Genomic DNA, 16,742 nt, shown 5'->3' on the forward strand with positions numbered 1-16,742 from the left:
AAAAAAAAAAAAAAAAAGATTCATTTTTCAACAACATAATTTAAATTCTAAGATAATTGAATTTTTAAAATAATAAACGCAGAAAAATCGAAATTAAAAAAAAAAGATTGTTTTTACAAAAGTTTGCGAAGTTCCCGAACACAGTAGAGTTTTCAACAAAATAACAAACTTATCATTGAATTTTTCGTCAAAAGATTCGAATTCTTATCCAAAATATTTAAATTACCAACATATAGTAGAATTATTAACCAGACAGTTTTATTTTTCACTAAAAGAATCGAAATCTTAATAAAATACTTGAAATTTGAACATAAATCATTTAATGAAAAAATTAATCTTTAAAACCAAAAATTAAATGTCTAACAAAACAATTATTATGTGAAAAATTTTTATTCATACTCTGGAGAAAAAGGTGGAATGAAAAGAGAAAAAAAAAAGACAAGAAAGCGATTCCCCATTATGATTTAAAAAAAAATAGATATATCAAATACTTACTTCTGCCTCCATAGCCTCCGCCGCCACCTCCTCTCGCAGCGAGTTCAGAGAGTTTGGGGTTGATGATCTGATTAGCCTCGGTAAGTACGTTTACAAGATCCTTTGCCTGCCGGCTGTTCTGTGGTGTGAAAAAGGCATAACTTGTGCCCGTCGTCTTACAACGACCCGTTCTTCCTATCCGATGAATGTAGTCTTCGGATGATGATGGATAATCGAAGTTTATCACGTACTTAACTTCATCAACGTCTACAGAAAATTAATTTGTCAGAATAATAATACCCCGTCGAAACTATGTGGAAAAAAAAAAACATTCTATTGCAATTTTAAGAAAAATTGACTTGAGTTATATCTCGAATACTCATTATTCACCCCAAAACAACAATGGAAAAAGTACTTGATTTTACCGGTCAGTATTGTTCAAGTACATTCAAAAGGAACAAGTGATGCGACAAATTGAGAGCAAAGAAAAAACTATGTTTTTACTCATTGCCATTCAAAACAAAAACAAAAACAGCAATGAGCAGGCTAAAGTCATTAACATACATTGTACAAACACGTTCTTCTTTATTTTGCAGTATTATTTTAATAAAAATCCAAATACTTCTTTCTTAAATGTCTCTGAAAAAAATTGAAAAATTCTAATTGAATTGAATGAAATGTGGAATATAAAAAAAAATTGGATTTACTTTTAATAATGGAAATATACCTGAACAGTTGGATACTCCACACACAAGAGATGACAATTCCGTTTATAGATATATGGATATTTTATCGTTATATAAACAACAAACGACTGCAATACTCTCTCATTCTCAGACAAGGCGTTAAAGCGTGTATGAATGTATGTTAGCTGCACCATAGTAATAATACAAACCCTGTTTGCCGCAATTGAACTTAGCATTCCATATTGATTGATTGATCTCACACACGACGTAGTAAGAGTACCACACCGTATATATCATCGGTGAATGTGCTTTTTATTTTTTGTTCATTATTCTTGAATGCAAGTTCAGTGTTGGCAATAATCTCCTGTCCTATATACACATCCGAAACAATCTCGGCTAGAGTAGCAGCGATAGTAGCAAAATCAATAGATTGTTGTCTCGCACGGGCTGAATGTCGGGTAACGAGGTGTTGATGGTTGTGGTTGTACAGCAATATACATTATTAAATACGTACGCAAAACCAGTCAATTATCAGCCAGCAGCCAACCAGCGCGAACATACCCCCGCGCACCAGCCAGCTTTTTAAAATATTTATTACTTTTTGCGTGCGTGGTACACAGGCAGTACAAACAGTACACAGAGGCACATTGAGTACACATTGTTACGCCTACTAAACGAGGCGCATGCATAACTTCTTTCTATTTATATATGTCTATTTCACTTGGCATATATATAGCTTTTTTTTTGTGGAACACAGACACTGAGTGAGCCATGGGTCGCATTGCTTTTTTGCTCATCGCACACTCAACGCATACTGTGCACCATGTGCCTCTGAAACAAAGGACAACCAGACTGATTAAAATAAATTATAAGATGCCCACTTATGTACTAAGTAATCAGTAACTTTCTAACTTCCAAACCCGTTCTCAATCCCTTGACACAAGCCTCTTTCTCTCCCTCTCTCTCTCGTCGTCGACTCGCCAGTTTTCGATCAATGTCTCACACCAAAAGAATAATCATCAAGGGAAGGTATATATCTACAGATCTGAGATCATTCAATCAAAATTTCTATTTTGCTAATTTCCAATGTTATTTTCAATTTTTTGGCACCAGATATCGATCGTTAACTGCTGTCGACGTTTCTCGTTTTTTTTTTAAACGCCGAATAGATTGGCATTAGCGAAACCTCTAATTATATATTTTTAGCTATAACCAAACAAATTATACTGCTAAAAAAAAAAAAAAAAAGAATAGAGAACAGAAAAATTATGTAATACAAACAAAATTACATTACCCCACTAATGCCTTCCATCATATCCTTGAGCTTATGTTAAGTTTGAGAAATTAGATAAGTAGTACTTTTTAGTTAATATTTTCAAACCCCAAGTCGAAAAAACATCTAACTGTCCCACGAGTAAGGCATCACTTCATATAACCAGTCTGTGCTACATCGCCACCTCCCTAATTCTTCTCGATGTTACTTTTTTTCCTTTATTTATTTTTTCTTTTCTTAAAACCCGAAATCGAATATTCTGTAAATGCTTTACGTCGGAAAGAGACTGCAAAACTTACCTAATCCTCGTGCAGCAACGTCAGTTGCTACAAGAATTCCGCCCTTTTTACTTCTAAACTCTGAAATATGAAAAGAATTTTTTTTTGTAGAATAAAACAATAAGGTTAAAAAGCCGTCAAGTTCAAAAATACTTATTATTTAACTAACTCAAAATTGTTGCAGCTGGGGACCATTTAAACTCTCGAGACTTTTATTTCTAATAAAGACTTCACGCTAAAATTGAGTTATGAAATAAAATAATGAATGTTGAGTTTTCGTTACTTTATTATTTGCAAATAAAATATTAAGTGCAATTGTAATCTTTTATACTCGCAATTTAAATTCCCTAAAAATCGTGTTGTTCATAAATAATTTAAAATTTCATTTCCAAATTAAATAAAAAAAAGTAGCAAGGAGATTCCAATTACAATTTTTACGATCTGATAATACCAATGCAAAGAATTTTTCCCCTTCAGTTGCGAAGTTTTTCAAAACTTTTCCATTAAAAATTACTTTTTATTTCGAAAGATTTTTCGAATAATTTAATTTTGAAGGTTTACAATTTTTATAAATTACATTTCGAGGTAAAAATGACGATGACATAATTTTTTATCGTGGTATAAATTAAAAATTTGTTTTTAATGTAATGAAAATGTAAAATTCTACAATTTAAGCAGTTTTTACTTCGAAACATTCAATCTACTTTGGTTAAGTATCAAATTTTATTCTGAAATAATTTTATTTGCAAATTCTTGATTGAAAAAAACTCTGGGTCACACTATACCTGACGTGTGACAAAATTTATTTTTAATCACAGAAATAAAAAAAAAGTTTTGACTTCGGCGTTATAAAACCTTTTAACCGCATCAAAAAATTTTTTTATTTAATCTCCATTTTTTTACATCTTTCTAAATACCTCTTAAATCTTTTTTTTTTTTCAAATATATAATTGTTCAATATTATTCTAGAAAATGCGCCCATCATTCAAATCTAAACATTAAAAGTTTCTTCTAAAAATTCGTCTTTATTACAAAAAATTTTCACCGAATAATTCATATTTTTAGTATTAAAATCAAACTTTTTTGTAAAAAACTCGTCTTTTTATCTAGAATAAACAATAATTTAGCACAAAATTCCACTACTTTTGACCATGGAAACTTAAAAAATCCAATATTTAAATAAACTGGTCAAAAATTACGAAATATTATAAAATTGTTAGTTTCTTTGTAATTAGAAAAATTAAAAAAAAAAGAGTCCCAAAATGTAATTAATTAGAATGCAATAATATGTCAATTCTATTAAGAGATTCTGTTAATTAAAAATATACGCTAAAACTTATTTCAAAATGAATTTGTATCATGTGATAATTGAAGTGATTAGATTGTTTTTTTAAAACAAAATTATTTAATTTTCAAAATCAAGTTGAAAAATAAGTAATTTTGAACTCGATTATACACATAGAACCATTTTTAATATAAAAAAAAAAATATATATATATAAATATGAACGTACCTCTGAGAACATAATCACGTTCCTGTTGTGATTTATCTCCGTGCATACAAACAGCTGGCCATCCATAACGACGAATGCTCCTCGTGATGTTCTCAACCTTCTTTTTCGTTTCCACAAAAATAATTGTCTTTCCTCCATCTTCATTCACATTGCCAATCTCCTGGAGTAACGTTCCCAATCTACAAAATAAACAAACCCTAAATATCAACTTCACAAACCCCCCTAACAGTTTTAGGTCCTCTTTTAAATAGTCAGTTCTTCTTAGAGGTAAAATGGTGCTAATAAAATCACAAAATATCATAAACTTGTTTCATCATGTTAATCTTCAAGTTAAAATCCTACAAAAAAAAACCGCTTTTATGCCTCTAAAATGTAGGGAAAAAAATCGAGACTCACTTGGCTTCCTTCTCGTGTTCCTGACAGACATCAATGATTTGAAGGATGTTGTGATTGGCGGCCAAAGTCAGTGAGCCAATGTTGAGTTGTGTGTAATCGGTGAGATATTCTTCAGCGAGCATGCGAACTTCTTTCGGCCAGGTGGCGGACCACATAAGAACTTGTCTGTCTGGTCGAATTTGCTCAATAATTTTTCGAATCTGTGGCTCGAAACCCATATCCAACATGCGATCGGCCTCATCCAGAACCAGGTATGTGCAACGGCGCAGATTGGTGGTACCGCGCTCCAAAAAGTCAATGAGACGTCCAGGTGTTGCAATGACAATTTCAACCCCACGCTCAAGATCACGAGCCTGGGAGCCTTTTGGCGCTCCGCCAAAAATACAGGTGTTCCTCACATACGACAAAGAACCAAAGTCAGTTGCCACAGTCTGAATCTGCTGTGCAAGTTCTCGGGTGGGTGCAAGCACAAGCGCAATGGGACCATCGCCTCGATTCAACGGCTGTTGGCTGTTGATGTGAACAATGGCTGGCAGAATGTAGCCAAGAGTTTTTCCCGATCCAGTTTGTGCGATACCAACCATATTGTGACCAGACATGGCAATGGGCCAGCCCTGTGCCTGAACGGCGGTAGGCTCAGAGAAACCCTGCTTCCTAATTCCCTGCATCACATAGTCCGGGAAATTTCCCTCCTCGAAATACTGAATTGGGTTGGGCACTTTGCCACCCTTGAGGGTAATCTTATTTTCCTCCCTGAAAACATCAATTTCACGAGGATGGCGTCCCTGAACATTGGGATGTGGAACATAGAAGTCTTTCTTGAAGGGTTTCAAATTTTCGTAATCCCAGTTTGGCTTCCTCAAGTTGTTACCGGAAATGTTTCCACCACCACCGCCGCCGCCACCACGTCCACCGCCACCTCCTCCCCTTCCAGAATTTCCACCATATCCGCCGCCGCCACCTCCACGACTTCCGAAACGAGCGCCACCTCCTCCACCACCGCCCCCACCTCCGTAACCATTCCTTTGTCCTCCTCCACTCCCCATGCGGGTGTTTGCAGTACCGCCATTTCTATACCCCCCACCGCCAGCAGATGAACCTCCATACGTCCTGGAAACAGACAAAGGTTTTCCCCATCAAAAACATTGTACCTTTCACTGCGAAAACTTTAAAACAGGATTGGAGCAAATACAAAAGAAAAGTGTGGTGAACATTGAGAAACGGTTCCAGACATAATGTGTGGACTCCGAAGGCATAGCTCACACCTTTACTCTTCCTTCCACAAGCATTCATGCTCCATTGAAGTGGCAAAATGGAGGCATGCCAAAATGGAAGGATTTTCATTTGTTAGTAAAATGCATCCGATTTCACGCTATAAATAGACAAATACTTCATTTTAAACTGAATAATCGTACGTTTCACTCGCAGGGTGGCCCGTTGTAAGCAAGGGAAAATTCCCAAGCTACCAAAATTTCATTTTAAATTCCCTAAAGTGAACAATGAGTAAATAAATTTATTTAAAAAATTAAACTATCAGCTTAAGGAATTTCAAGTTGCAAACATAAAAAATCGAACCATAATTTTTTTCATTGTTACAAATTAATAAGTATTAAATTAGTTATAAAGATTGTTTTTTATTCTAAAATATTTTTGAAATACTACTCTTAAAAATTAAATTTAGAAAAACCAATTTTTTTCGCAAGAATCTTCTGTTTTTATCCGTTTACATTTCGTCAATGTAAATAATCCTTTTCAATTTACCGAGGAATTCACAATAAAACTTTTTTAAAATGTGACGGCTTTGAAAAATGCTAAATAATCTGCTACAATTTTAATTAGATACCTTTTAATAAATGTTCAATCGTTTCTCATTTAGTAAAATTGGCTTTTATAAAAACTGTAATAATCAAAATCTTTTAAAAGATTCAAAAAATTTTATTTTCATCGTTTTAACTGAATTGGACACTTCTCTTAAAACTTCTAAATGATATTTTAAATTACAAGAATTCTTGATTATTTATTTAAATCCTACAAATTAAAAGAAAAACTATAGTCTTTTTTTAAATCTCTAGAAATGTTTAATAATCTTGTACTATTTCTTTCAAAATCTAAAGTTTGTGTTAAATTTCTTTACATCAAAAATCAAATAATTCTGGATATTAAAAAAATCTACTTTTGCTTAAATACAATGTTTTAAATTGATTGGGATTTACATTATCTGAATCAAAAAACAATATTCATAATTGAAAGACACATCACATTCCACTATAGCACGTGATATGACATTTGTGACTTTCCCCCGAAAAGGTTTTAAATTGTAGAAAAAAAATAAATTCAGTCACTTTCTCGTCTCAAAAATTGCCATGCCAGCGGGCCACCCTGGATTTGTTCATTTAAGATACGCATTAATATCTAGCATACCTTTTTGAATATAAAAAAAATTGTTCATTCTCACTGCACACAAATAATACAACTTATAACCTAGCAAAATTTCATTAAAAAGTGGACTGTATTCGGAAATATGCAATGAATTTTGTAAAAAGTATTTCAAGTACTAACCGGCGCAATATTCCAAGCACACCACTAAACGTGCGTATCCTTGAAAAGAGAAAAGTACTAGCTTCAGTTTTGATCTTGAAAAGTAAAGCACTAGGCCATCATTTTCCCAAGACGTCTAATCTAATTAAATTGTTTCACTTTAATTAGTTTATAATTTAAAACGCAATAATTCAATTCATTTTATCCTGTATATTATAGATAGTAAATTAAATTAAATTGAAATTAAATGCATTTTATAAATACTATTATATAGATTATAGAGCTTCGGTAACTCATCACCTACAAAAAGATACATTCTAATTAGTCTTCGTTGTTTTGCGTGTAAATGGTGTTCTGAATTTCTAAACTAAAAAAAAAATGGTTGAAGTTGAAATTTTGTTGGGAAAAAAATCACTACTGATTTCAAATTTTGACAAGAATCTAATTTTGCGAGTGTGCACATGGATAAATTTAACACTAGACAAAGGAAACTTATATAACCAATTTAAGCCACTATCCAATTATTATATATATATATATATATATATATATATATCAAGGAAATAAGTGTCAAGTGTAAGATGATTAGCATTTTTTTGTAGAAAAATGCTTCAAAGTTGGAAGCATTTCCACTAAAAAACATAGAATTGGTAGAAAATCTTGGGGCTATATTATATTTGGATCAATAAGAGACTATTCAATACAGGACTGCAAAATGGCCGCCGTGCAGTGCTGTTCTAAGGCCTAAGTTTTCCCGAGTCGCCATTGTTGTGCACAAATACTCAACTTTTTTTAAAATGTAATTTACATAGAATAAAGGATCGCGCACTGTACGCGTTGGAATTCTAAAAATACGTCTTACTTTTTCAATTGACGAAAGCCAAAGATAATTGCTTTCAAAGACAGGAAACCTGAAAATGCTCCGATGCCGTATAAACGGAGCTGAAAACGTGGCCATTTTCAGCATTGCGACGTTTTGACACGAATTTAAGATTAATATAAGTTTACTGTTTTTACTTACATGATTATTGTGTTGGTTTTCTGCTTTGCGTCTCCAACAAAATGTTGTTGAATGAATGTTATGTAGCGGCAAGATTTCTGGAGCAGAGAAAGAGAAAATCAATAAATTGTTACAAAAATATAAACAAAAGAAGTCGAATTTTGACACTGAATAAGCTACAAGCACGTAAATGCTATTGTTAAAGTTTTACTAGACAAGAAAATAGCAAAATAGTGGAACACATCTTACCCGTGCCGCAGTTGGGGACAGAAAGGACGAGTGCGGAAATGAGTCAGTTTACGTGAACCTGGGGGCATGTGAGAGGAGTGCCCAGCTATGCGCAGAACCATATAAAATAAGTTCTGCGCATCTGTATAGCGGTTCGATTTTCTTTCCGGCCAATCTCCAGCTGAACCCTTGTCGGCAAGGTGCTACTTGTGTCAAATCAATGGCACAATTATAGTTTTAATTATTCTCTAAATTGTTTCTTTCTCAAGAAAAATAGAATATAAAATAATTTTACATTTTTAGGTTAACGTTAATTCCAAAAATCGATTTGCAGATATAAAAAAGACTGTTTTTAAATAAAATTTGATCTTCCTTTCCCGGATGAGCATCAGTTGACCTTGTACATGATGCCCAGTAACGTACCTATAGTTTTTTGCGATAGTGCCTAGTATTCCCTGCGTGAGAATGTTTTATTTTACAAGATAATGAAATAAATTGAATATTAATAATGAAATTATCATTTAAATTTTAACAAAATATTTATGGAATTTTTTTATACTTGTTTTGTTTTAAAAATAATTGTTTTAAAATTTATGAAAATAATTAAAAAATTATATGCTTTATCAAAAATTACGTGTGCAAATTTTTATTACATTAGAAAATAATTTGGTTTTAGTAACAGTTTAATTGTAAGTCCAGAAATAAAATAAATTCATTTCTTCATGTTCAATTCTGAACAATAAAATACCAAATAAGTCTCTATGTTGTGAAAATTATTTTATTTATAATGCAATATTTAATGTATCCAGGTATAAATAATTAAACAATATCGTTTTAGATTATTTATATTATTATATGAACTAGTTATCGTGTTTCTAATAACAGAAATAAAATGATATAAATATAAAATAAACCTTTTTTAATTATGTTAATATAAAAATGTATCAAAAACTTTAAAAGCTTTATTATTTGTTTGGGATAAATACAATGATCAAGCTTGTTTTTCTGATACCAGTTTTTGATACGCCTATTTTAAGGGCAACTTCCAGCAACTTGCACCTACTTATTGATTTTTAGGGTTGCGTAATAGAGGACGCGCCAGATATTCTAGAAGTTTTTCAAGTATGTGCATGAATGTACTAATAATAATTAAATTTTACAATCTAAAATTGCAAATTTTGCAAGTTTTAGGTTTTGCGAATTAAAATTCTGTAATTTTGATACTTTACATTCGAAATTTCTGGAAATTGGAAGATTTTTAAAATTGAAAACTTGACTTCTGGTATCCAAATCATAAAAACTGAAGAATTTTCAATTGTAAATCTTCATAATTGAAATATTCTAAACAAAAATGTTCCAAATTGAGTGACTTTAAAATCGAAATCTTGAAAATTGATTAATTTTAAATTCTATATTTCCAAAATTCAAAAACTTTCAATTCTAACTCTTCAAAATTGTACAAATTTGTATTTTAAATCTTTAAAATTGACGATTATTTAATTTTGACAAATTACAATCTAAATTTCTTTAATTTTAATGTTAAATATTCGAAACTTCTTCAATTTGGAAGACCTAAATTAAAAATTTGGCTTTTGATTTCCAAAATCTTCTTAATTATTAAATTTTGATTTTTTCATCTTGAAAACACACAAAGTTTGCAATTGTAAAGCTTCAAAATTGTAAATTTTTTAAATTGAATATTATTTAATTTTGAACAAAAATGATTCAAGATATTGCCAATTTTTATTGTCACAATTAAAAATTATATAATTTTGATGCTTAATACTCGAAATTTCTTCAATTTTGAACATTTAGAAAATTTGAATAATGAATCCAAAATAATTCAAATTTAATAATATATTATTATGCATTTTTAAAGCTAGAGCTTTCAATTGTAAATGTACAGGATTGAAAATTTTTTATTTTCATATGTTAAAATAAATTTTTTTCCAGTTTTAAGTTTTACAATACACAATTATGTGATCTGGATGCTTTATTTTCGAATTTTTTAAAACTTTAAATTGCAAATCTTTAAAATTAAAGACTTTAATTTTATAAATTTACAATTAAATATTTCTGTAATTTTTATGATTTACATCATGGCTATAATTTGGAAAAATTATAATTGAAAATTTCACTTGATTTCCAAAATCATCCAATTTATGAATTTTGTTTTATACATCTCTAAAATTAAAGAGTTTTCAATGGTAAATCTTTAAAATGCCAGAATTTTAAATTGTGAATCGTGAAAATTAAAGAATTTTTTATTTTAAATCTTCAAAAATGAAGCATATAAAAAATTTGCAATTTAGATACTTTTAAAATATAAATCTTGAAAATTGAATAATTTGTAATTCTGTACAATAAAATTTCAGTAACTATTTGAAATTGTATTCAGAACTTTAAATTGTAAATCCTTAAAATTTAAGTTATTAATTTTAACACTTTACAATTCAAAATTTCTGTAAATTTGATGATTTACATTCGACATTTTTTAAATTTGACAAATATAATATGGAAAATTTGATTTCCAAAATCATCAAAATTCAAAAATTTCTATTCACACATCTTTTAAATTGAAAAGTTCTCAATTTTAAATATTAAAAATTGAAAAATTTTCAATTGCCAATCTTCAAAAAGGAACTAATGCAAACAAGAAATATTGCAAATTACATGCCCTTCAAATATAAATCTTGAGAACAAAATAATTTTTAATTCTATATTTTGAAAATTAGAGAATTTTTTATTTAAACTTTTTACAATGGTAGAAAAGTGAATATGAATAGTTAATCTTTAAAATTAAAGAGTATTTAATGTTGATACATTACAATTGAAAATGTTCCCAATTTTGATTGTTAATTCGAGAATTTTCAACTGTAACTATTGAAAGTTGTAGAAAATTAAATTGTAAATCTTTTATAAATTGAAGAGTTTTTAATATTAACTATTTACAACTAAACATTTTTGTAAATGTGATTATTTACACCAGAAATTCAGAATTGTAAATTTGACTTGATTTCTAAAATCATAAGAATTTAAGCATTTTTAGTTTTACGTTTCTAAAATGGAGAGTTTTCAATTGTAAATCTTTAAAATTATACAATTTTAACTTGAAAATCGTTAAAATTTATAATTAAAAAAATTACTTGATTTCCTAAATCATCAAAATAAAATTTGTATTTATGCATCTATAAAATTCAAGACTTTTCAATTTTAATTCTTTGAAATTAAAGAGTTCTCAACTTTAACACTTACAGGGTAGCCGTTTTAACGAAAGAAAAAAAATTCCCGGTCACTTTCCGGTTCGCAAAAAACATTTATCACGGCCAATGCAATTTTTAAAATCGAACACTAAATCTAAAAATTGTTCCATTCGAAGCAACAAATACTGAACTGCAAATGAAACCACTCAAAGTGAAACTCTTGAATTTAACTTTGAAAATTGAAGTTTAAAATTCAATTGCTCAATATTTTACACGTGAAAAATAAAAGCTAGTAACACTTTTTAACATAACAATTTTAAATTAAATGCAGTTAAACTGCCCAATTCAAAATTTTATACTTTTATAAATTGTACAGTTCAAAGATTCAGATTAAGTTCCCTGTTCAAATCCACAATTAAAATTTTTTTTTTGAAAATAACACGTTCCAACTTCGAATTAGAATTCATTCTTTGCAACAATTCCCTGTTCCAGCTTGGAATTTATTGAATTCTTTTAATTACCTGTTACAAGACAAATTATAATTCTGTTTGATGAATACCAATTTCAACTCAGAATTGTTCAAAATTTGAAAATTCCTTGCTTCAACTCATAATTCTTTGGAAAAAGTTCCTGTTCCAATTCATAACTTTTCTCCTTTTCAAAAATTTCCAGCGCTAGCTCGGAATTTTTCAAAATTTGAAAATTCCCGTTTCAAATTAAAAGTTCAATTATTTTTATTTGAAATAGTTTAAAAATCCTCAAAATGCTTCGAAATTCTATTTAAAAATCTTGAAACATCTACATGTTATTTTACATTTTTTCAAATTAAGTTTAATTTATTTAAAAAAAAAATCAATTTCAATTTTTCTTCTTCTGGTAATTTATGAAAGTATCTCACTTTATAAAAGGACAATAAACTTCTTCACAGTACTAGCTTTTAAAATAATTCTATAATTATCGACTACAAACCAGAATTAATCAATTTAAAAAATGTTAAATGATATATTTCTCTACGATTAACAAAAATATTAAAAGCAATTTTGACTTAAATTTACTTTAAGCATGAAAAAAATATCGTTATTCAAATTAATATTTAAATTTTGAAAAAAAATCGCAATCAAATATTTAACCAAAATAAAATAAATTCGCTTTGATCGTGGGCTTGCCAAAAATACTAATGTGTCTACATTTTGAATTTTCAAATTCAAAAACCAGAAAACTTTTACTTTTTTCCTGAGCTCAAAGGATTCGATTCATTTCAGAATCATTTTTTCAATTGAAAAGTTCTCAATTGTAAATATTGAAAATTGAAGAATTTTTAATTGTAAATCTTCAAAATGGAAATAATCTAAACAAATATTGCAAATTACATACCCTTAAAATATAAATCTTGAGAACAAAATAATTTCCAATTATATATTTTGAAAATTCAAGAATTTTATTTTATATTTTAACAATGAAGAATTCTGTTATTTGAATACTTTATATTTCAAATTTCTTCAATTTGGAAGACTTAGAATTGATGTCACTTTTGATTTCCAAAGTTATTTTCAAAATTGAACTATTAAAAAAAATGTTCTAAATTCCACAATTTTAAAATGCAAGTATTGAAAATAGAATAATGAAAGTTTAAATGGCAAATCTTTAAAATTGAAGTTTTTAATTTTGATAATTTACAATTAAACATTTCTCTAATTTTGTCGTTTCACATTCGAAATTTCTTTAAATAGAAAGATTTAGAATTAAAAATTTGAATTAATTTCCGAAATCATCACAATTTAAGCATTTTTATTCGTACATCTCCAAAATTAAAGATTTTTCAGTTGTAAATGTTAAGAAATTAAAATTTTCATTTTTAATTTCAAGACAAAATTTTACGAAACTTTTCAATTTCGAAGACTTAAACTGAGAACTTGACTTTCCTTCAAAAATATTGGCAATTTTAGCATTTTTATTTATGCTTTTTTTTAATTCTGACAAATTACAAATAAAAATATTGCCAATTTTGATTTTTATAATTTAAAATGCTTTATATTCAAAACTAAAATTTCGTTAATATTATTATTATTTACATTCGAAATTTCTTTAATTTGGGTGAGTTAGAATTGAAAATCTGACTCAATTTTCGAAATCATCAAAATTTAAGAATGTTTTATGTATATACCTCTAAAATAAAGAATTTTAAATGGCAAACCGTGAAAATTGTATAGCATTTTAAATTGCAAATCTTCAGGATTGAACTATTCCAACCAAAAACGTTCCAAATTACATAAGTTTAAAACATAAATCTTAAAAATCGAATAATTTCTAATTCTGAATTCTTTTATTTCAAGTATTTTCAATTTTAACTATTAACAGTTGAAGAAAATTGAATTGTAAATTTAAAAAATTGAGTAGTTTTTAATTTGAACTATTTACAACTAAACATTTCTCTAATTGTGATTATTTGCACTAGATATTTCTTTAATTTGAAAGATTTAGAATAGAAAAGTTGACTTCATTTCCAAAATCTTAAGAATTTTTATTTAAATATTCAAATTTTGAAAACATAATCGGAATCAAATATTTATTCAAAATAAAATAAATTCACTTTGAATTTCGGGTATGCCAATAATTGGACTAGTCTGTCTAAATACTGAATTTTCAAATTAAAAAACCAGGAAAAACTTTTTTTTTTGTTGAGCTTAAAAAATATTCGATTAATTTCATCACCGAAACTTCGTGCTAGTCTTAAAGAATCAGGAAATTGAGGAAAAGGTAAAAGTCGTAACGAGGAGACAGACAAATTTATGTGTTTATTACTTTATTTTCTATCATAATACTGTATAACATAGAAGAAATGCACTTCGTGAAACCTACAGAAGAGAATCTGAATGTAGAGCAGTATCTTAATTTCTTATCGTTTTTTGTCGAACTATCTTTCTTCCTGCGGTCTTAAAATAACGATCGAGTTTGTCTCCGCCTGTTAAGCTCAAATCTCACAACAAATTATAATGTTTACACGAGGAGCACTGCAGAGGGCATTTTGGTGCTTCGTTTATTAAAGGACGTTACTTTTTTTTTATTCTTTATTTCCCAGCAAGGTTCGTAGTAAATTCGTATTCATACGTGCATACTAATTATCACTTTGCTCCCCCAAATTATGTCATGGTCAAAAAATAAATACGCCTCTTCACAATAATTATCTCTTTCTCTCTTGTAAAAACTAATCATTCGCTAACGTCCAGGGAACAGTTTCTTAGTATTCTCTTTCCTCTTTTTTTTACTATCATAAACTAGTATCAAATATAAAAACTTATATATGCCCGTCAAGTTCGCTCAATTTACACGATATAATACCTCTTTTTATATTTATAATATCACTTCATAACAGTTTGATTGTATTGAGCAAAAGACTGGTTGCTCAAAAAAAACAAAAAAACAGAAAACAAAAAATGAAGGCTTTCACAAAAACCACCCTTCCCCCCTTCATCATTTTATGAAAAAAAAAAAAAACATCATTAATGAATTCAACTTGGTAGACACAGGAGGTGTCGACGCGAGAAATGCATTTAGTGCTGTAATGAAATATGACGGACGAAACTCAACTCGAGTATTTCAACTCCGTTAGGACTTAGTGATATTATAACAATTTTGACTAGATTCTGGTAGTAGTAGTTTGTTCTCTGGAACACGTAGATTTGATACATGCGCAGATATTTGAAAATATAAATAAAAAATACGTTCCCAACAGGCCTTGCGAACTATTATTATTGGAGAGACGATACAAAATAATTAGACAATTAACACTAACGCAGAGACGCAGGTGCTGCACGAAGTAGATGTAGACTACTTTGTTTTCTTTTTCTTCTTTTTTTTCAAGATCATTAGTTCAATAAACAGGGGGCGATGCCGATTTTTTCTTTTCTTTCTTTTACGTACGAGAAAGTTAGGAATTAAGCAGTACCATAATTTTAATCGTCCTACACAATCAGCACAATTACGCTACGCTGTAATAGTGTCAAAATACAGACGACGACACCAAAAATATAATATTCTTCCCCGAGACTTGCTTTGTGGGTCCTTCTTCTTCTTCTTCATCTTAATTTTCAATTCAAAGCACGAATCCTTTTTGCCATTTCTCGGGACTATATACAAAATTTTGAATTCCTTGGAACATTTTTTTTCTCTTTATTGCTTTCGTTTAAAAACTCGAGAGATTGCACATGCAAAAGAAACACTTTAATTCCTCTACACATTGGGAGACACTTTTTTTCGTTTTATTTTGTTTTGAACGTAGAAAATACTGACTGGAACCCACAAGGATAAATTGTGTTGATAACGTTGCAGAGTTATCCACCCGCTATCGAACTAACGTAACAGTTATTAGCCGCGTCCAAATCAGGACGGCGTCAATCCAAATATATAAAATATAATATATTGCGTACAGTATGTGAACGTGTACTTGCGGCTGCTAACTCGTATATAAATTGGCGAGAGATTCAGTCTTCATATTAAAGGAGATAATATTCGTTAACATTACAATATGCGTATTTATCTTTATTAATAATAAAAAGGTTTATGTACGTGATATCACAGCGCTCAGCATTTGTTACAAAGGTACTTTTTTTTATTTTCTCAGCAATTGTCGATCTCCTTTTTTTTTCGTTTAATCAACCATCACCGGCGTACTGAGGCGCGACATCCACGCATTCTAATTATGTTTCTTTTACGAAATGAACATACAAAAAAAAAGAAAGACAATAGTTTTGAGCAACGCAAGATCAAAAATCTTGTGTTTGCAATATATAGCGGAATAAATTAATCATCTAATATCGTTGTCGAGATAAATGACGAGTAGTCTCTTTGTATGAAAAAAAAAAAAAACAAAAAAACAGTACAAATTTAATAGAATAATAAAGGGAGAAAAGAAATTGAGAAAGCGAATCGGCACATTATAGACCTTTCGACTTTTGATCTCACGCACTCGTTCAATGGGGTTTTTTTTATTTCTTTTTAAAAGCAGGCCTATCCTCCTCCTCATCAGGTGGCGCCACAGCGGCAGCGCATTTGCACTTTTTTACGTGTAATAATATTGAGAGAGTATGAGGTGTGATCACCCACAGATAGCTGTAATTAACGCTTCCTCCTCCTCCTTCTTTTTTTCCTCATTA

General features: G+C 29.4%; 1 protein-coding gene across 3 annotated transcripts in view; it reads right to left on the reverse strand.

Annotated features, from left to right (window-relative positions):
* LOC117171282 (ATP-dependent RNA helicase p62-like) overlaps positions 1-8,521 on the reverse strand; it is an 11,719-nt gene extending 3,198 nt beyond the window's left edge. The window contains exons 1-7 of one of the 3 annotated variants that reach the window (XM_033358427.1): positions 8,408-8,519; positions 8,180-8,256; positions 7,180-7,218; positions 4,621-5,730; positions 4,225-4,403; positions 2,733-2,792; positions 496-741 (exon numbers count right to left, since the gene is read on the reverse strand). In XM_033358427.1, the coding sequence (XP_033214318.1) occupies positions 496-741; positions 2,733-2,792; positions 4,225-4,403; positions 4,621-5,730; positions 7,180-7,218; positions 8,180-8,181 (1,636 nt within the window). In that variant the 5' untranslated portion in view covers positions 8,182-8,256; positions 8,408-8,519. Of the gene's footprint in view, positions 1-495; positions 742-1,459; positions 1,992-2,732; positions 2,793-4,224; positions 4,404-4,620; positions 5,731-7,179; positions 7,219-8,179; positions 8,257-8,407 lie in introns of those variants that run through there. The other 2 variants (XM_033358429.1, XM_033358428.1) reach the window with 2 other exon arrangements.
* Between the last annotated feature and the right edge of the window lie 8,221 nt (positions 8,522-16,742).

Source organism: Belonocnema kinseyi, chromosome 4 (assembly GCF_010883055.1).
Source record: "Belonocnema kinseyi isolate 2016_QV_RU_SX_M_011 chromosome 4, B_treatae_v1, whole genome shotgun sequence".
In the NCBI taxonomy this organism is placed as follows: Eukaryota; Metazoa; Arthropoda; class Insecta; order Hymenoptera; family Cynipidae; genus Belonocnema; species Belonocnema kinseyi.